General features: G+C 39.8%; 1 protein-coding gene, 1 long non-coding RNA gene and 1 pseudogene across 8 annotated transcripts in view; all 3 read right to left on the reverse strand.

The window, feature by feature from the left end:
* Positions 1-22659, reverse strand: part of LOC126946807 (uncharacterized) — a 343776-nt gene that overhangs the window by 96280 nt on the left and 224837 nt on the right. The gene's annotated exons all lie outside the window — the stretch shown is intronic.
* On the reverse strand, positions 9012-9129 carry LOC126947050 (uncharacterized; annotated as a pseudogene).
* Positions 18909-22659, reverse strand: part of SMARCA1 (SWI/SNF related, matrix associated, actin dependent regulator of chromatin, subfamily a, member 1) — a 76497-nt gene continuing 72746 nt past the window's right edge. For 2 of the 7 annotated variants that reach the window (XM_050777442.1, XM_050777441.1), the window contains 2 exons: positions 20484-20594; positions 18909-19383 (listed from right to left, as the gene is read on the reverse strand). In XM_050777442.1, coding sequence (XP_050633399.1) covers positions 19312-19383; positions 20484-20594 — 183 coding nt within the window. In that variant the 3' untranslated portion in view covers positions 18909-19311. Of the gene's footprint in view, positions 19452-20452; positions 20595-22659 lie in introns of all 7 variants that reach the window. The other 5 variants (XM_050777448.1, XM_050777446.1, XM_050777447.1 and 2 more) reach the window with 3 other exon arrangements.

The following is a 22659-nucleotide window of genomic DNA, read 5'->3' on the forward strand; positions in this document are numbered from 1 at the left end:
GCATATGATCTATCCTGTAGAATGTTCCATGTGCTGATGAGAAGAATGTGTATTCTATAATTGTTGGATAAAATGTTCTGTAAATGTCTGTTAGGTCCATTTGGTCTAAAGTGCAGTTTAAATCCAATGTTTCTTTGTTAATTTCCTTTCCAGATAATTTGTCTAATGCTGAGAGTGGGGTGTCACTTCTTCCAGTTTTTTTGAATTTGCTTTCATAGGGGAGGACTTATTCCTGAAGATGCATTTGCGGTATTGGTTGGTAGGGCATTTTGGCTTTGATTCTGAGCATGTGCAGTAGTGTAATCTCTGTATAATTTCTTCAGATGTAAAGAGTGTCAGTAGTGTCTGTGGTTTCCTCGGTGGCTTAGGGTGTGGTTTTTAGCGGTGGCTTTGCTTAAGTTTCACTGGGGATAGGTTTGTCAGGTGGGCCAGTCCTTGGACCACTGTGGTGGCAGTGGTGGACTGCACACACCTGTCCTTGGGCCCCAGTGTGACATATACTGGCACTAGTATTAGCAGGTCGATGCAGGCCAAGCATTTGGCCCCCAGGCAGCTTGCTTGAGTGTCAGCAGTGGCAGTGATAGACCAGGTGGTAGGGTGGGTCCTTGGGCCCTTGGGCAGTGGGTATGTTGTGACCGACAGCAGTAGCAATGGTATGACAATCTACTGGCGCCCAAGTGTCTGCACAGGTGTTGGTGGTGGCTACAACAGGCTAAGTGGGCCAGTTCCCAGGCCCACAGGTGATGCATGCTGATGGGTTCCAGCTGTGGTGGTAGCATCATGTTGGGTGGGCCAGTCCTCAGGCCCCTAGGAGGAGTGCTCAGATGCCAATGATGGTGGATGGGGTAGGGTGATCCTCAAGCCTAGAGATGGCATGCTTGTGCACCAGGGGAAGTGGAGCCAGGCTGACTGGACATGTCCTCAGGCCCCCTACTAGTGCATACAGGTGCTGGCTGTGATAGGCAGGAGCAGGGTGATCCCCATGCTCCCAGCAGAATGCTCAGTTGGGGGTGGCAGCTGCTGGGGAGGGTGGTGTTACTTTCAGTGGCAGCAGCCATAAAGAAGTGGCTGAGGAGCACACACTTCAGCCCCAGGTGGTGGCTGCAAGCAGGATAGCCTTTCCTCAGGGCACATGTAAATGTACAGTGGCCCTGCTACTGGGGCCAGCAGGTTTGCTGCCAATGGTTTGCACTTCAGCCCTGGAAGTGGCATCTGGCTGTGGGTGGAGATGTCAATGGGACTCTAGGAATGTGAAGATGCAGGGGCTGTTGGGCCTGATGGCAGAATGCACTCTGGTGGGAGCTGGGCTCTTAAAATGACACTATGCTGCAGTTTCTTGGAACTGGAAGGGGGTGAGGCACAGCAAGGTTGAACTCAGTGTGAGCTCCCTCTCTGTAACAATGCTGCTGCACAATCTCCAGGCAGTTAGTTCCCTGGGTTAGTCTCTTGGCCCACATGGATCCAGGGCTCTCCTGGGGCTAGGACAGTGGGAGTCTGCAGTAGGAATGTGAACCACAGGAATCACTCACTTACCCTTTTCCCACATGGGGGAGCCTCTTCAGGCTCCCTGCCAATCCTGATGAGCTGAGAAGGCCTCTTTCCCTCTTTTTCCTTGCCTTAGGTGTTTCCTGTCACGTATCTGTTGTATTCCAGCATTCTCTCTTAGGTGATCTATTTGAAGTATGATTATCTACACACTATTTTGGTTCTTCTTTGTGGAGGAGGCAAGTACCCAATCACTAGTCAGCCACCTTGAAGCCCCTCTCGATAGTCTTTTTAGGAAGGTTCCAAATTTACTAAATCATGAATAATCCTCCGGGTGCTTCAGCTCCATAGATGACCTGGGAGTGTTGGCTGACTCAATGACCAAGAAGCAGGAAGACTGATGCTCTGGCAGCAATGGAATTTTTTTAAAAAAGGCATAAACTCCAAAATGAGGACAACAGTAAAGAGACCATCAGTATACCAGAGAAATCAGGGCATTTCTGAAGATAGAAAGCAGATGCAGGCATGGTAACTAATGAAGAAGCAATAACCTAAAGAATGCATAGAGAAGTACAGCCAAGAAAAGAGTCAGTGTGCCCTTTAGGATCCCAGAAAAGCTCAGAGTTCAGAAGGACCAGGTACAGCAAAAAGTAGAAGTGAAGTGTGGAACTGACAACACTGAGATTAATTAAAAGTCTGTATATGGAACAGTTGTCTCTCCTCAACCTCCAATTCCCCATACAAAAGAATATAATTACCAGGCTTCTATCCTAGGCAAGAGAAAGGAGGATTATTCTCCAGAGGAATTAAATAGTCCTAGAGCAAAGGCCTCTGACTTATGTTCCTTGAGGGATCCCTACCAGATCAGCCTAAAGTGAAACCCACTAGTTGACAAGCTTTACCCAAGCACAGCACTCTCAAGCAGTTGTTTATATTTTATTGCATTATTGTTATATATGAAGACATGCAGGCATCACCAGGCATTTGAAAAAAAAAATTTGTAATGTAAATGAGATCAATAATAAACAGAGAAATGGTCCCAAGAGCAACTGCAACAGTTCAGGGAATAAAGAGAACTTAAAGAGCAGTAAAACAAAACAATTTTAAGTAGTGTTCTCAGAGAGATTCATGATATTGCATCCCCAAAACACGGACGAAATGCAATGATAAAGGACCAATCAGAGAACAAGAAAGAGGTTGTGTAAATTTAAAATGTGATTTTCGAAATAAAACTTAGTGACAAGTATGAGCATAAGGGTGGGGAAATTTCCCAGAAAATAGAAGGAAAAGACAAAGAGATGGGAAATCTGAGCAAAAAGATAAAAGATATAGAGGGTCAATCCAAAAATTCCAAATCTAATTAACAGTAGTTTCAGAAAAGAGACAGAGAGAGCAGAGAGGGAGAAATTATTGAAACAAATTATACAAGATAATTTTATAGAACTGCATGAAGAATAGAGTTTCTATATCAAAGGGATCCCCCTCAGTGCTCAATGCCACAAATCAAAAACACCTAACAAGCCACATCACTATGAATTCCAGGACACCAAAAACAAAACAGTGTTGAAAGCTTCCAAAAAGAAAAAAAAAATGGTGATCTATAAAGGTACGAGAATTGGATTGGCATATTTCTCATTTGCAACATTGGATACCAGACGACAATTGAGCCATTTCTTCAAGTTCTGAAAGAAAAGTACTTTCAAATGAGAATTCTGTACCCACAAACTTATCAATCAAGCCTGAGAACAGAATCAAAACATTTCCAGAAACTTAAAACTCAGAAAGTTTATCTCACATACTCTTTCTTATGAAATTACTTGAGGCTCTATTCCAGCCAGAAAAACTAGTAAACCAAAAAAGAAAACAATGAGATCCAAGAAACAGTGGTTCTATCCAAGGACTGCAGTTAAGAGAAGTCCTAGGATGACTGGTATCTATTAGGACTAGAGTGCAATCACACCAGATTGCAGCAAGGTGATGGAGGGTTCCAGGAGTAAGGTACCCACAGAAAACAATAGGAATCAAGAGCATTTACACTATCCTTTAAGAACTGGAACAACCTAAGGAGATGGCAAAGGCAGACAATTCCTGTGAATTAGGAAAGCAACCAAGTAAGCAATAATTTGGGTAATATAGTTCCCATGGAAGCCTCTGGAAAGAACTGCGTAAGGATAAAATCCATCCAGGAAAGAGATAAACAAAATAAAAAAATTTGTAAATAAAGATTCTTTGGTAAAATGGACTGTTTTTCCAGGCATTAAATCTATGCAAATGTAAAATGAAAACTAAGCAACTACAGAATTGAGGTCACAGGAGTTGCTCACCTTGGGCAATGTGCTCAGTGGAGAAACTATATTCTTCAATCTCCCCTACAGATGAGGGATGTAATGAAATACAAATAGCAGTTGGGGCTGCTGGAAGTCTTTCTGACCTTCTCCCCCTTCCGTTTCTTGCCTAGAATGTAGACATGATGAGTAGAACTCTAGCAGCCACCTCATAACCTTTAAAATGAAAGTCACACACTTAGCCTGGGAAATACGGAAGCCAGAGGAAGCTGGATCCCTATTGAGTTCATGGAACCTTCACCATGACTGACTCCCACCTCCAGTCTTCCTTCAGGTGAGAGACTAGATCCTTATGTGTTTAAGTCATTACTGTCAGGTCTCTATTAACTGCCAAACACAATTTCTAACTGATTCCTAGAACAGAAAGTACATGTTATTGATCTTGACAATGTAAGATGGGGAAAACATGTATGATTTCCTCATCTTTCATAGCAAAGTCAATCAATATCACTTAAAATCGGAAAAAGAAGAAAAAAATACAGTAACACCACCTCAATGTTTTTTTCATCAATTTTTTTCCCCTCAACCTTAGAAGGATCTGTTAGAAACTGATATTTTTATGAGGAATAAATATTTTTCCAAAGTTTACAACTCCTTCCACTTTACTTCATTTTCTCTTTGTTAAATTCTAGTAAACATAAATTGAATAATTTTGATTAAAATATATATAATATTGCCAGGTGCAGTGGCTCATGCCTGTAATCCAAGCACTTTGGGAGGCTGAGGCAGGTGGATCACTTGAGGTCAGGAGTTCAAGACCAGCCTGGCCAACATGGTGAAACCCTATCTCTACTAAAAATACAAAAAGTCACCAGGTGTGGTGGCGGGCACCTGTAATCCCAGCTACTGGGGAAGCTGAGGCAGGAGAATCACTTGAAGCTGGGAAGCAGAGGTTGCAGTGAGCTGAGATCACACCATTGCACTCCAGCCTGGGCATCACAGTGAGACTCTATCTCAGAAAAAAAAATAAAATAAAAAATATATATATATGCATCTATCACATGCAATGAGATATCTGGAACACTATGAATCTCATGCTAATGGACATTTATCAGGGTGGTAAGATCTGAGATGGTTTTAGCTCCCAACTTTTTACTTTGAATTACTAGAATTTTTTGTAATGAACTTGTATCATTTTTAGAAGAATAAAGTCCTTTTGAAATAAGATGATTAGAGTCAAAGATCTCCAAAGATCTTCAAGCTCTAATAGTTTTAATAGATTTAATATTCCATGAAGCAAATGCATATCCATAATTCAAAGGCTCCACATTCTTTTTTAAAAAACAATAATATCTCACTAAGTCATCTGAGTCTCCTTTGATCACTGATCTTTGTTGAGGCTCAAGGCCTGTTAGAAAAGCACTAGATGACTTCAAATAACTTTAGAGGACAGTGTGTTCTCATTAACCAAAAGCAATTTTTTTAACACAAATGGAAATTTTAAAAATGGGAAGCATGCTATCTAATTAATCTAAGAAAAATGAAAAAACATTAACTTACACATAGCTTTTTGTTTGGGATTTTTTTGAAACAGGGTCTCGCACTCCGGGCTGGAGTGCAACGGCGCAATTTCAGCTCACTGCAACCTCTGCCTCCCGGGTTCAAGCAGTTCTCCTGCCTCAGCCTCCTGAGTAGCTGGGATTACAGGCTCCCGCTACCACACCTGGCTATTTTTTGTATTTCCAGTAGAGACAACGTTTCGCTAAGTTGGTTAGGCTCATCTGGAAATCCTGACCTCGTGATCCACTGCCTGGCTAATATTTTTTGTATTTTTAGTAGAGACGAGGTTTCACTAAGTTGGCCAGACTGGTCTCGAACTCCCGACCTCGTGATCCACTGCACCCGGCCCACATAAAGTAGTTTTAATATTTAGATGTAATTATGGTAAACTGTATACTTAAAGAGGCTATAAATATAACTTACATTGTCATCACTTTCTTCAATACCAAGAGTCCAAATATATTGTCTGGTTGGAGAACCCACTATTCCTATTCCTCTAATCTCTCCCAGTTCTTTCATACCTCTCTGTCTTTGCACACATGCTAAGGCTTTCTCCTTCATCTCTATTTGGCCAAATGTCATTTATCCTTCAAAACTCAGTACCTCCTACCACTACAGGCCTATAGCACCTGGGGTATACATCAGTTATAACGTTTTCAGGGCCCTGTGTAATTGTGTAGGTTGTGCACTGCACAGGGCACACAGATGAGGGAGTAAGGGGGAGTTAAAATCCAGCCTGAGCTCAGCTGCTAAGTGAGCTCTTACCTGCCTAGAGGAGGACTCTACTAAATCTGCACAAATGTTGACCTTACAGGTTCATGTTGACTCTCAGGGTTGTTTGGATTGAAATCAGAAGTTTACTGCTCCTCCTAGACTGTGAATGCATAAAAGGCAGGGACAGTGCCATGTTCACCCTTTTACCCCCAGCATCCTCAATGCCTAGCATAAAGTAGGAACTTCATATTTGTTTAATAGATCCTGAATAAATATAAGATATAAACAGTTCCTTAACCTCTTAACATCACAGTGATAACAAGGGCCAGAAATTTTTCTCTCACCTTTAGGTTGAAAAACATTTTTTAAAAGTCATACAGGAAAATAAATAAAACTAATATTAAGTCAGTCGCATTTGTATGCCAGGAATTTCACATATATCATTTCATTTTATGCTTCCAATAACCCTACCCATTAAGTCCTCTTAGTAGTGATCATACTTAACATACTTAATCAACATACTTAACAATCAGTACAACATAGGCACCCACCAATCAGAGTGGACACTGATAGAGCTCAGCTATAAACAACTGTTCCACCCATGCTGGTAAGTATCAACTCAATGTCAGCCCTGAGTATGTCATCCTCACATTAGAGATAGGCAAATGCATGCTCGGGAAAGTTAGATAATGTATCAAGCTCACATAGCTAGTTAAGTGGAAAAACCAGGCCTACAACCTGGCTGATTCCCAAAACATGTGCTCTTTCCCCCATACCATGATACCACTATATCATCTGTATATAGCTTAGCAGGCGTGTGGCAGCTTCGCCTGTTTCCTGACATCTGGCGCAATGTCTATTCACTAGAGTACTTCACCTCCCCAAAGAGGAATAATCATAGTTTTTAACTCTGAAGTAATTACCTTGATTCCACAAGTCACACCCAACTACTCATGTGGCTTTATAGTAATGCTTCATATCTTAATAAATCTGAGTGGTACATTTTTATTACTTCATACATTGAAGGGGTTAGGAACAGGAGACAATTCTCGATTAAGGCTCCTGGCTCCCTTTAAATTTGCTAAAGTTAATTTTCTTTAAACTTGGACTAAATAATGTAGTTCCTTTCCACAATTATACCTCAACTGCTTAAGATTATACCCAATGTAATTTTGTTCTGTGAAAGTTCGGGGCAATACTTTGCATCCTACACATTTTACTATTGGTTAATGAATTCTAGCTTGTTTCAAGAGATCATATGTTCTATGAACACATGTTCCTTTGGGGACCCTGTTATTTACTCAATCCTTGGACCATCTACCATAGAGCCCTATGGCCAGACACTATACATAATGCCAAATCCCTACTAGGAATGAAAACACTGAACAGTGCTTGGTTTGTTTTGAGTTTGTTTTCCATTACAGCCCTGCGGGGAATTCTAATAAACTAGTTTATACTATTAAATCAGTTCTTCTCTGTAAAATAAAGGGGATTTTTTTCCCTTAGTTTAGTTTTACTGGAATGTAGTACTAACCTACAGACAATCTAATCATTCTGATTTGTGACCAAAATTTATTTCACTTGCAAGAAGACAGTGAACCTAAGGAAAGATTATCAGTTTTAAAATGCTTTTTAAAAGACATGCTTTCCCTTTTTTTAAAGCAAGACATGTTGAAATTGCTTTAGAACAAATCAATCAAACTATGAAATGCTTTATTTACAACTACATTGATGCAAGTACACATAGAAAATATTGTACACATGCCTTCTGTAATATAAGTTTTGGATCCTCTTTCCATCTAAATCATGGGGCGGCATTCAAAATAATTAGCAACCAGAATGGCACAGACATAAGCCAATCAAAATGGAGGAGGCCAACCCTAGCCCTGAAGCAGAAGCCTGGAGTCCTCTGCTATGCCACAAAATAACCCTTTAGTTGTTGGGTAGTAAGAAGGTGTTGGGGGTCTCAGGAAGGGATCAAGTCAGTTGGGGTAAGAACGCATTCAAGAGGTTCAGGGAAGGAACTATTTACCAATCACTAAGTAGTATTCAGTATTTTAATAACAAGTTTAGCTGGTTATTAAATAATTGCCAGTATTGTTATATTCTAATTTATATTTTAATATTACAGTAATAGCAGTATAATTTAAAATAAACACTATGGTGAGTACCATCTAAAAATCAATCTGCCAGTCAATACACTGTACTCGAAATGTCCATCAATGCCTGCCAGACCCTAGGCCCGTTGTCCACCTACTCTACTCTTAGCCCCTACTGTCTAGCAGCCATGTTATGTATTATATTAGTGTGCCCTTCACTGGACACAGCCAGTGAGACTCAGGATGAATTCACAACTCAAGGGCCAAAAATCCACAAGCCAGTCAGCAACCTTTGACATAGCTGGCACAAAAATAAACTGGCCAACCAATCAGACTCCCAATCTTGGGAATTTTGAGTTGGGAAGCATGGAAAGATTCACGCATGGGGCATTAGTCCTTCCTGGCAGGAAATGAGAATTCAAGAGGTGATCACAGAAGTATCACTATATAAAAAGAGGATTGGAGGAGCTAGGGTTGGACACAAGTGGCAACAGTTAATCCCAGGTGAGTATGGACATCACAATCAGCATATGAGGCAATCCAGGTGCCAGGAGGGATAACACAGGGAGACCTCTGTTTTGAGTTTACAAATCCAGGGCTTCCAAGGATCATAACTGTCAGATGACCTAGTGAAATTCTCCTAGATTGAAACTACCATACAGCGAGACAACAAAGCCCACTTCAGCTCAACCACCAAAGGCCTGGATTCAAATTGGCACCCTAGAAACAGCAGTTTTCAAAGCGTGATTCCTGGACCAAGAGCATCAACATCACCTGGGAACTTGTTAGAAATGCAAGTATCTACTGAATCAGAAACTCTGGAGATGGAGCTCGGCATTCTGGATTTTTTTAAATTAAATTTAAATAATGCCTACAGCACTCATGTTCCCAGGGGGTCTCCCATCCAAGTACTAACCAGGCCCAACCCTGCTTAGCTTCCAAGATCAGGCGAGATTGGGCATGTTCAGTGTGATATGGCAATAGGCCAGTTTGAGTTTTAACAAGTCTTCCAGGTGATTCCAATCCAAGTTCGAGTTTGAGAACCAATCCCTCAAGTTGCCTTTGCCCAGAGTGCCAACATTACCTAGAAGTGTACTTCTGCTGCCCTCAGATCATCTCAGGGATAATCCTCCCAGAGGCAGATTCCCCAGTCAGTCAGATTTGCTGATGAAAGAACTCCTCTGCAATAGTTTATGCTTACTGGTTTCAGTATATAATTCATCATTCCCAAGCAGCTGCAAGGATGCAATACACACGCTGAACCAAAGACCATAAACAGGCCCAGGAACTGAAGATTTAAGGATGTCCCCTAAAGGTTGCAGACAGAGACTGACAGGCAGCTTTTAATATGATTCTTTCATATGGCTTCTAGATGAAACCGAGTTGTGTCTCTCCTGGAAGCACATGTTTGTGGTTGAGGTGTAATAGGTAGGTGGTTTTAGGCAGAGACATCTTTGGTATTGTATATAGGAGAAAGGTCAGAGTACTAACGGGCAAGAAACAGACTATATGAAAATGTCAATTACTGCCTGTTAGTCCACTGCCTGCTTGCAACCTCTGCTGCTCTTGCTGCCAAGTTTTATATCACATGACCTCACCCTTTAGCCACAGGGTGTACCCCTGACCCAGTTGTAGCCAAGTCAGTCGAGTCACTTACCTACAATGTGGCCTGATGCAGAAGATGATCTATGCCCATATGATTTCTCCCATTCAAAAACGTGAAGGCGGCAGCAGTTAGAAATGAGAGTTAGAGTTTACCAAAAATGTCCTGAGGAAGAGAGGGATCTACGAAGGATCATGGCAAGAAAAAGTAACAATAAAAGCAGAACTCATGCACAAAATCAGTAGGCCATTGATTAGAGCTATGGACACATACAGAGAGAAGCAGGGATGCTGAGAGAGAGAATGACAATGACAGAGACATTGAGAGAGACATCGTGTAGCCCCGGAGAGAGATGAAGAGCATAACTGCCTCGATTCCTGCTGGCTGATGTCCTTATAATAACCACCTGTTCTTATTTAAGTAGTCAGCGAGTTACTAGAGTGCCTGAGGAGAGAGCTATTTATATTTGTTTGAGTGTAAGAGCACGTGAGAGCAAGTAACAAGATGATAGAGACACAGAGCCAATGAGAGGCAAGGGCAATAAAATAAAGAAACAGAGACAGACTGTCCCTATGGATACAAAGCTTGAAGGGTATTCTGTCAGAGAAGGGGTCATGGCCACAACCCCTTCTCCCTAGGGTTTAACCTGAGGTGCAATTAAAAATGAAGAATGAATGAACAACTGAATGCATGAATACACAAATGAGTAAATAATAAATAGACAAGTACATTTTAAATGAATAAAGTTAATGACATTTGTCAGGATGGACAGAGATGACGACGGCCAAGGTCCAGTGGCAGAAAGAGCAACAAAGCTTCTGAGATCAAACCACTATGAGACCAGAAAGATGACTCAAGCATTTGAATTTCAAACCATTTTTGCTGGAACATCTTTGCCCAATGGTGGACTGAGTGGGGATCTCACTTAGGGACCAGTGACATGGGAGTTGAGACATTTTGCCCCAGAAACATTAATTTAGTCATAACAAGTAACAGGGCACAGTCAGTCCAGCCCCATCCATGGAAATAATGGCAATTATGGGATCACAAATCATGATAACTTTGGTGGCAGCAAAAGTGACAGGAAAGCCTGTTCTGAAGCAAACAGCTTAGGTAGCAAAGGTAAAGGTCTCCTGCCTCAAAAAAGCTTGTCTGAGTTCTGACCCAGTGACAGAATAGGGGTGGTAGGACCGTCCCTGAACCTCAATAAATATCTTGAACCTCAGGGTACTCTCAAACAATACAGGGCATTTTGATCTCACTGCCCAGTTTTGGCCCCACTATTTTGACCACAAGGCCTTTTTTTTTTTTTTTTTTTTTTTCTGCATGTTGCTTTCTTCTTCTCAGACTATGAACCATTCTGGTTATAAGAACTCAACTTTACTAGAAGTTTAATTTAATACCCCTATTTGAACTGATAAGGATTTCTTTGAATGTATAAATAGGAATTTGACAACTTGAAAGTAGCTGAGCCCATGAGATGCTGAGCCCAACCCAAACTGCTAACCCACAGAATTGTGAGTTGCAAGTGGTTGTTTTAAGCCACTGAGTTTTAGGGTAGATTTTTATGCAGCAAAAGGTAACTGACATGGAGCCTGTCTGAAATAAAGCCAAACCAAGTGTAGTTGTCTTCAAAGCCTAAAGCCGAAAATTCTGAATGTGATTCTGAATGATTTCCTTCAGCACGGCAAATCCATATCCCCGCATCCTGAGAGATAAAATCACTAATTCCAGTTCTATGAGGTTTAAGCAGTGCAGCTTGGCATACCACAGCACCGACCTAGCATTGCAGAAGATCTCCACGTGAGGAAAATTATGGCATGCAAACTATTCACATATAGTCTACATTGCTTTTTTTAAAAACTACAAAATAAAAACAAATCGTTTAAAAACATAGTCCATCCATATTCAAATTTCAGTGTATGTGCATTTATAACAGCATATGAAAGTATCACATTTTCTCCCAGTATTGTAAACAGCAGCAAGTTGCCATTTCCCAGAAGACTCAAAATACTGTGACATCATGGTATAGTAAACCATTGTCTCAAGGATTCAAGTTCACTGATAAAGAATCTCACCAATAATCAAAAACTGTGTTAGAAAATAAGTCCCACATAGGTGATGTGATTCTCACAGAAAGTTATTGAGTTTGCATTCTATAATGGTACCTCTTTTGATACCTTCTGTATTAGTCAATGCTCCAGCCACATATCAACACATAATCAAGCACACACTAAAGAATGTACCTGGTTGCCATAGCTAAGCATCTAAGCAAGCATAGTGTCCATATTGACTTCCAGGCAAAGGAGATAAAAGTTCCTCTCTAGTCTGCCCCCCAGCCTCCTACCCAAGTAGTGGAGGAGTGCTGACTTGATGGGCAAGATTCCTGGGTGCTGTTGAACCACAGTTTTTACTGGGTGGAGCCCTGAAAATATAAACAATCCCATACAGGTAGAAAGCCCCTTTCTGGGTTCATTCTCTCTGGGGCTGGTGGCTGTAACTTTTTTTTTTTTCTCATTTGAATGGCAAATTTGGAAATTTGACTTTGGCCTAAGGGAAATGCTAAGCTATTTATCCTGTTTGGGTTCTGAGTTCCACACTATCTCTACTCTAAGCTTCCTTGTGGTCAGCTTAGTAGAGTGCTGAAATAGAGTCTGGGGGTCAATGCCCCCAATGTTATTTTACTTCCTTTGCCACTCTTTAATCACATGTGTCTCTTGTGGAACACACCAGGGTGACAGGGCCAAGGCAGAATTTAAATATTCCCAAGTCACCCGGCCAATCACTACCATAATTCATCCCTTAATGGTACCTGGATCTCACCTCTGTCCCTGACACTGATATGATCTACAGGGCAACTGTATTCCCCAGGGACTGACATTTGGGGAATAAAGTCCCACAAAAGAGATTGAGGTTTAGTCCTCAAACTTGAAGCACTGCTGCTGCAGGGCCAGTGTATAATCTCCCATGTGTAAAAGGCAGGTGCTGGTATTGGTGTAAATATTCATTTTAGGAGCTAGGATAACCTTGTCCATGACTTCAAACTGCAGGAGCCACAAGGTTCTGCAGCTAGGTCTCCCTAAAATAAACAGAATTCCAGTGTGTGACATTTTTGGCCTATTGGATCATTAGATCCAAATACTCATACACCTAACTTAGATGACAGGCCTAGACTCTGTTCCTCTGAACTTTGTTTTAACTTGTATCCAGAGATAGAGAATGATGGTCACATAAAATTCTGAGGTGTCATGGCCTTCTCTGAAGTTTTCTGAGTCCTTTCCCCACCATATGTTCTCATGTTGACTCTGATTCGGACATTGCATAAACCCTAATATAAGAATCTGTGGAGAAAAGATAGAGTTAAAAAAATAACCCTTAGTGATTTGCAAGGCCTAATCAAAAGACAAGACACACCCTGCAGTTTCTTTCCTGATCAGGAATCTTCAATAAACATCGGCCAAGAGTCTAATTATGGTTGTGGACTTTAGAGACCTCAGAGTGTGGATGCAATCACTGAAGGAAGGTAGAGTTCACTCATAAAAGGAGATTGAGACCTTCACTACATGGAGACAGTAGCTTACTCTCGGACTGAGGTGAAGAGTAAAAGTCAATGAAAGAAAAAAGATCAAAAGTCAACAGGGCATTAAATAATAACTATATGCAGAATGCTGCAGGGCATTAAATAATAACTATATCCAGAATGCCATGGCTTTGAGAATTGGGTCGACCTGGAAATAAAGGCCCTTGGTTAGGTTAGGTTACATTATAAGATAGGCTAGACTACAGGATAGGATGTGTTAGATTACAGGATACTTTAAATGAACTAAAAACTCTTGCCCAGGAGATAGTTATTGCTTTGGAAGTGGTGGGAAGCAAGCCAGGAAAGAATTAGAAAAGGAGGCTGGGTGTGGGGCCTCACACCCGTAATCCCATCACTTTGGGGGGACCAAGGCGGGAGGATCATTTGAACCCAGGGGTTCAAGACCCACCTGGGCAGCATGGCGAAACCCTGCCTCTACAAAAAATACAAAAAATTAGCCCGTCGTGGCAGTGCACACCTGTAGTCCCAGCTACTCGGGAAGCTGAGGTGGGAGAATCCCCTGAGCCAGGGAAGTCAAGGCTGCAGTGAGCCAAAATTGCACAACTGCACTCCAGTCTCAGTGACAGAATGAGACCATGTCTCAATAAACAAAACTAGAAAAGGAAAAAAGCTTGAGATCTTAGAAACCAGGATAGACATATATGAAAGGAGAAAAGGATATACCTACACAGATACAGCACCCAGATCTCAGACCCAATTGCAATCATTTCTCATGAAGGCAAAGGAAACCATCTACCTAACTGTAAACAGTGTAGCTAACATACATTAGGAAATAGTAGACGAAATACCATGACAATCTTAGTAGAAAGGGGTAAGTTATATTTCAGCAGTGATCTTATTGCCAGTACAAAACTAAATGCCAGTACAAAAACAAATGGCATTTGGAAACTTACAGTTGATTTCAGGAGAGGGCTGAATAATCCTACATGATGATGATGATGGTCACATAATAAATATTCTAGCAAAGGTGAGACCTTATGCAAAGATCTTTTCTATCTTGGATATAGCAAATAGGCTTTGAGCTCTACCACTGAAGGATATATGTTAATTCAAAACTATTCATGAAAAGAGGTAGACAGTTGTGAGATGAATAATGCTCACCATCAACCTCCCATAGATATATGGAGACTCTTGAAGACAGCCCACATAATTTGGTAATCCAATATATTGATGAATTCTAGTATATATATCACAGGAAGATCAGAAATTAACCAAGCATATCTTGGGGGCAATACAGACAGGGTTGAAAGTCAATGGAAAGATATAGCTTGGATCTGACTACAGTGGCCTAGATGAACGTTTCCTCAGCAGGAGAGCAATGTATCAGGAAAGGGACAAATGATCAAGTCACTAGGCCAACAGATGAAAAGAGCCTGTTATCAACAAGCTTTCGTAATGGTTGCATTACAGTAAGAAAGGCCAATGCTTGCTCCAAATATCTAAATGAAACACTGGTACAGGGAAGGAATACCAGCTAGCATGGAGAACACTTAAAAAGACAATAGCTTGGGCACCAGCTTTGGCCTTACCAAACACTTGAGAACCTTGTAACCTCTGCCTAATGATAATACCCAATACCATAGCTATTGGTGATACAAGAAAATTTCTTTTGTTAATTAGCTTCCAGAGGCCTGGAAGGCTTCTCTATCCTCTGTAAGGTAGCCTGGAAGAGCTCGGGGTTCCCAGTGCAGAATACCCTGATTCAGTCATACCACCCACTAGCTGTTCACAGAGGGAATAGAATTTATAAGAACAGATCAATAATATGCTATCCAGTCATTACTCTTATTAAACACCCTATGCTTTCTAAATGAATTACTAAGGGCTAAGAAGAGCTATGCACACAAGGCAAGTATCTTAATTTGAGTTCCCTCAGAAGCAAATGCTAATACAAAGATTCTAATTCAAGTCATTTATTCAGGAGCTGACATAAGGAAATACCTACAGGTGAGTAGGGAAGTGATACAGGGAAAAGAAAGCAGTTAATAGAGTGTGTTATCAAGACAGCCGCTACTGTGGGTGGTTGAAGCTTAATCCGGTGGGTAAACTCTGGGGAACTATAAATCACATACCTTAGTTACCTTGCTCAAGAGGTAAGAGAGTTGGGGTATTCCTACACCAACTCCCATCAGTTTTTTTATTCAGAGTCACTTCCAGAGGTGTTAATCCCTAGCTCTTCCAGCCTACCATGCGGAGGGTAGAGAAGCCTTCTAGGCCTCTGAAAAAGCCTTCAGAAAGAGACAGTGGCAAATAAAAATCAGTTGGAGCACACAGAAATAATAAGGCTGAGGGATAGGTGACAGGACAGTTAGTATTAGCTATGTGTATTTCAACCACAGAAAAAATCTTACTCCTGTCTATCAGGCAGGATGGCTTGGAGAGATGAAGGAAACATGAGATGGAATACGCAGAGAAGTTGGAAATTGGTAACAACCTGAGGATTTCAGGAATTGGTAAGAACACGTGGAGAGAAAGACATGTGGTGGCCTTGAAGCTGGCCTGGACTCTTAGCTGCACTGGCTACTGCACCATAGAGGGGAAACAATAGACCACAGTGGGGACTTTTGCCAATAATTGGGAAATAACAGCATTTCATTTTGATGACAGTAGATAGATTCACCAGTTAGGTAGAGGCTTTTCAAACCAAACACCTAGCAACTAAGATAGCTGCAAATATTTTAGTTCAAAAATTTCTCTTAACTGGGAGTCTTAGACAAAGAACCAAATTTGGAAACACATTTCATGGGAAAACTGTGTAATCTGACAAGTATCCAAGTATAGCCTAACACTCGTAGGCTAGGTAGCCAGAGAAAAACACAGAACTATACAATAAAGCCATACTAATGGCTATGATAAAAAACAAGAGATTACTGAGCTCACCACCTGCCTTCTTTTGATTCTAAGGAAATTAGAGCCTGAGTAGCCAATGAATCAAGACAGAGCTTTACAAGGACCTCTGTGGAAGATCTAGGGTTGTTGGGAAATTCATTCACTGCTTATCTTTTACAGATAGAGGCCTTGAGTGAAGGAAGCCACTCAGGGTCTCTGTTTTTGTGCTCACTTTCCTCCTTGTACATTTTCCAAACAAGGAATCAGGTTGGGTCAGATTCCAATGTAATCCACTGGACCATTTTTGCTGGTGGGCAGAGTCATTATGCTTTATAAGACTGCATTCATGTATATAGCACTCTCTTCTGCTTCCTCTGGCCTCCATACAGCTGACATAGTAAACTGACAATCCAGATTTATCTCCCCAACATGGCAGCCATGTCTAGGCCACTTGTTTGAAATGGGATTTCTTTGTTGGGACTTTTACATTTTCAATGGGAGTTGAATTTCTCTGAGGAAATTTCACAATAAGAGGGGTTTCATATTCAGACTTGAGGCATTTTGTATTTCCAAGATGTTACTATTTGGACTAAGCTATCATCTGGTGTTCACTGTATGGGTCTGTTTGGTAGGCTAGGTTCAACAATGTAGCTATACATACTTTAAGATGAGAAGTAGAATAGGTGATGAATTTTTCACTAAATATATAGTGTGGTCTTTAAGTTAAGTCCTGAATAAAACTATTTCACAAGTTTCTAAGGATGACATCAGAAGCATCCATTGAAGGCCCTAGGGACCTGAATTTCACATCTCTTTGGTCCAAGAAAGACTCATAACAGCCATGATATGGAACAGGGAAATGGCTCCATGAAAAGAAGAACTTACCTGCAGATTTTCTCCCCTAAGGTAGAGAATCACATATTAGCTCAGCTACCTACCCCTTTGGATTACCAGAGAAAGAATGAGAATTAGAGATTATTAAATGTCCGTGTTGGGGTTCAAAGACCCTAACTGTGCAAGCTCCCACCCGCCATCTTCACTGCTCCCTAGGAAAAGAAAGGCTGAACTGACTGATCAGAGTCCAGACCCTTATTAGGCTGTTTTCTACTGCGTACAACTTGGGGTTATCAGTAAAAGTCTCTGGTATCATTTTCCCCAGCACAGACGACTAACTACAGCTATTCATATCATTGGAGTAGAAAATTCCAAGGTTAGATTTTGGGCTGAAGAGCTCTGGAGTTTGCAGCCAAAGCACCAGCTAGTGAAGTATTACTTTGCTCACCTTAACCTCCCTTCCTTACAAAAAAGGCAGTTAAGCCAAGGATAGATTTGGGTATCCCTGGGTCCCCTAATATCGTCCCAATCTTGTCTCTTAATAGAATCCCAATTTTACCCCAACCCCCAACAGGGTACAAGAGTCTAAGTGCTAATAGTGGAAACAGTAAAAATAATCCAACCAGAAACATGGCAGTAAGAGATATAAAATCCGGACAATGAATGGAGACTTAGAAGAGTCCCACAGACAGTCGGTTGTTGTTCTAGAAGATCTATTCCTCTGTTGGAGAACCTCTATGAAGATTGAGGATGTGAAGAATGCTGACTTACACTCAGGGGCTACCCAGAATTTGCTAGTAGTACACTAAAGAGAGTCTGATAGGAAATGCAAAAAGATCTTGGAAGGGGGAAGAGACAACTCTTTAGTGGTCCAAACCTTGTTCTGGTAACTAACATTATCCTGCATTCTCAGCTTTACTTATTTGTTGTGTATTTCACACTAGATTCAGATCCATTTTCCCTGCTCTCTTACAATCTGACCCAGACTCTGATTAATTCCACACTAAAAGTTTCATGTAATAGACCCAGGTTCATTCCTGAACTGACAGTCTCTGTGACAGAGGCAGTAATGTAAGACGTTCCATTTATTTCCCTACATTTGCTAGCCCTCTTTCAGGTATATAGGATGACAGGACTACTTTGGTGGCAATGAAATATAAGTGGATGTGACACATGTCATTTCTGGGCTGAGGCAGTAAAGAGCCTAAGTGCCACATGTTCCAGACGTTGCAGCCACAAAAGAGCAGAGCCTTAGTCATCCTGGAACCTTGAGTTACCATGTGGAGCAGATCCCTTCCCATTCCCACATCCCTCTGTCCTGCATGAGATATGTAGTGTGAGCAAGAAAAAAACTCTTGGTGTATAAAACCTCTGACACTTTTGAGATTGTTACCTGAGCATAACTGTATTAGTGACAAACGCAGCCCCCCTTCTGCATGCATAGTGCTTATTTCATACTCTAAACTTAATTGTTAATAATTCTATGTTACACCCAGGCCCTTCTGAACTGGCTCTATGGGACAGAAGATCACACACAAGTCAGCAAGCAAAGCTTTAACTTTGAACCAAATACACAGTAGTAAACAATACAATTCAGTAAACACAACTACTTTCTACTGCACAAAAAAACAGGAAATAATTAAATTTCTTATAGACATTTCTTTATTATATTTTCCCACTTGAATATTTAGAGAATAATTTAAATGTAATGCATACTGACAGCAAGCACAGTATCAAATATTAGTTTTTTTAATATTTTTCTTTCCTCACCCTTTATTCCTTTGGAAAAAATATTTAGATGACCTCAAAGAAACAAGTATTATGCTAATCACAGTATGCAGTAACACATACAAGCCCAGACTCAATAGAAAAGAAAGCAACAAAGAAGTGAAAAAGTCTTTCTCCTCAAATCATTTTAATTCGTTTTTCCACAGCCATATAAATTTAAAGTATGAAACAACAATAATACAACTATAGAATCTAGGTTCTCTTTCAAAGCAGCGGCATATAAAACATAGAAAAGCTAAAACCTCAGCACAAGCTTCAAAAGAACAAGGACTGAGAGGATCCTGATGAAGACATGAAATGCACAAAATACAGTACACAAAATACTAGAATGCCATAAAATATAAAGCTACACATTTCAGGTAGAAAGCATTGTAAAATATATAAAATATGCAAGAAATCAAAACCAAAGAGATTTTTCTTAGAGTACCATGAATACACTGGAACTGGCAATTAGCATTTGAAGATGGGAACAAGAAAATAGCAGTTTCCCATTTAAAACTTTATTTCTAGGCTTTAGGATTTCACCTTCTTGACATCCTTCTTTCCAGAGCTCTCAGTAGCTGACTCTGCTTTTCTTTTCTGTGACTAAAATGGAAACAGATTTAATGTTCTGCTCCAATATGCACATTTTAAATGGCCCAACAATGTTAAATCTAGGATGCAAATGCATTAAAAAAAAATTTTAACATGAATATTCACTTAAATGTTATATTCACAGTTAATGTTCTATATAGCCCAACAAACTATATAACCCAATGTAAAATAATCTTCAAAGATGTTTCTTTTTATGAAAAGACATAAAATACCCATCAAAAATAGTCATCAAGTATCTACTTACACACGGTATTATAAATGTACTCTTATCTTAAAGAACTACTTAATGTTTTCTGGGCAAAATTTTATTTGTGAGTATATATTTTTTAAAAACTTATGATAGGTTTTAACATACCATATTTCATATCTTCTATGATACACATTTCTTTCACATTTTAGCATCTCTGAAATCAGGATGCATCTTACAACGGACGACAAATTACACCTGGCAGCATTTTCCCTCAGTGGTACATAAAATAATGCTGTGTCTTACAATGGAAGGCATCTTAGATTCGATGAAATATGGCAGTTTACTTAACCACACTCAAATAATACGATCTATTAAAGAATATTTTAAATTACAGCTATACAAAGCAACCTGACTGGATTAAAATCAAGTTATCCTATCAATTCAACAGTTCACTTATTACCAAGCAATGCTTTGTTGTCTGCTCAGAGTTCCCATTTGTACTCATAGTTCCACAAACATCAGAAAACTTACTTGATCAAATCAGAACTCCTAGTTTCAACTTTAGCCCAATCCCATCCCACCCTTACCCCTCTGCTACCCCCATGATAGCTCTAGTCTCAATTCAGAAGATTTCGCTTGCATTATACTTCTGTTTAGATTCATGAGGAATTTTTTAAAATACTGAGCCTAGTTACTAGGGAGTTCCTAACCATATGTTCTACAAACAAATAAGAAACATGGTAGTGATGTAACTCTTTTTCTGTCCAAAACAAATTAGCATTTCATAAAACCAGCTTTTATTTATAGGTATCACTGTGGCATTAAACATAATATAGGCATTTTAATTATGTAAAAAAAAATGGGATCTACCTAAAAGTTAGGAAAATGCTGAAAATTTTACCATTGGAGTTTTAGTTGCCCGTTTCTTCTTTTCTGCTCTCTCTCTTTCCTCAATTTCCATATTTTCTTTCTCAATCAATGAAATCAGAGTATTACAGCGTCTCTGGAATTCCTAAATGAAGTAATAAAAAGATTTTTAATTTCTGCAACCCAATCATAATCTTTAAAAGGCTGACAACTATTTAAATGTATGATTTCTGTGGTACAGAATTTCCAAAACTGCCATTTTTCTGAAAAATATTCACACAGAGTATTAATAGATTGCACCAAAAATAAGGAGGGGGGTAAGTGTCATTTATGGATGACTGGTTAAACAAACCGTGATACATCCATATCATATAATATTACTCAGCAATAGAAAGGAAAGAACTATTAATATAGTTAACAATCTGAGTGAACCTCAAGGGAATTATGCTACGTTAAAAAAAAAAAAAAAAAGCTAATTTCAAAAGGTTACATACCATATTATTGCATTTATATAACATCCTTAAATGACAAAATTATAGAAAGAGAGAACAGATCAACGGTTGCCAGGAGCTAGGGAGAGGAGAGATGGTGGGTGTGACTGTAAACAGATAGCACAATAGAGTCTTACGGTGGTGGAGGTTACACCACTCTACACATGACAAAACTGCATTGAACTGCACACACACACACACACACACACACACGCACATGTATAACTGATGAAATCTGAACAAGCTCTATAGATTATACGAATGTCAATTTCCTGGTGGTGATATTTCACTATAGTTTTGCAAAATGTCACTATTAGGGAAAACTGGGTGAAGGGTGCATGGGACCTCTCTGTACATTTTCTTTACAACTTTTTGTGAATGTATAAATATTTCAAAATAAAAAGTTAACATAAATCACATAAACAAAAAAAATAAGGGGATGTTCTGTGGTCAAAATAAGTTTTGGAAGTACTCAGTTTACAAAAGGTAAACAGATTTACTTATTACATAGCTTCTCAGAGCCTTTCAGTTTCCTATGTGCACTGTGAACCACTAGGCATACAGGATGCAGCAGTTGTCAAAAATACTTAACCAACAGACTTTCTTCTCACCGGGCATCTTGTGGGATCAGAGTTCTGGGGACCACACCACAGTAAACACTGCTGTATTTGTTAATTCAGAGCAAATAATGCCTGAAAAGATTTCTACATTAACCTTGCCACTACCTATATTTCACTGTCAGCAAATCAATGCATGCAAATTATAAATACTTTTTATGAATGTATGGTGAGCATTAAACATGATTCATTAATATGGAATCTCATATATTATTAACCCTATATACTTTGCTATATTTTAAAGGTAAATAATGGTTTAATATCAAAGGATAAATAATATTTTAAGATATGATTCCTTTTCTGTATAAGCAAAAATGTCTGCCAGAATAGCCAAACACTCAAGAGAAAATGTAGGTTTCCTGGCAATTAAGAACAACCCCAACACATGCACATACAAATGGTCGAAGTGCAGGAATAGAAAACTCACCAAAAAAAAAAAAAAAAGCCCAAACATTAAAATCAAGTTTCACTGCAACTAATGACTAAAGAAATGCAAAGTGAAACAATGCCATCAAATTAGCAATGATATGTACAATGTTTGTATGCATGTATACATATATGGTATACATATCTGGTATTGACAATAAGATGTTGAAATGGGAACTTTCATTCACTGATGATGAAATGTCAATGCTACTATCTGCTATGGACTGAGGTATGTCTCTGCAAAATTCATTTGAAGCCCTAACCTGCAATGTGACTGCATTTGAAGATGGGGACTTTAAGGAGGTAATTAAGGTTAAATGAGGTCATATGGGCGGAGCCCTAATCCAATAGGACTAGTGTCCTTGTGAGAAGTGGAAGATACATCAAAGCTCTCCCTTTCTCTGCAGGCACTCCAAGAATGGGCCACATGAGAACATCATGTGCAGAAGGTGGCCATCCACAAGCCAGGAAGAGAAGCCACACCAGAAACCAGCCCTGCTGGCACCTTGATCTTGAACTTTCAGTCTCCTTAACGGTGAGAAAATAAATTCCTGTTGCTTAAGCCACCCAGTCTGTGGCATTCTGTTATGGCTGCCCAAGCTGACTAATACACTACCTTTCTCAAAAGCAAATTGGAAATTTCAATGAAGGATCTTAAAATTTTCATACCCTTTGA

Source organism: Macaca thibetana, chromosome X (assembly GCF_024542745.1).
Source record: "Macaca thibetana thibetana isolate TM-01 chromosome X, ASM2454274v1, whole genome shotgun sequence".
NCBI lineage: Eukaryota > Metazoa > Chordata > Mammalia > Primates > Cercopithecidae > Macaca > Macaca thibetana.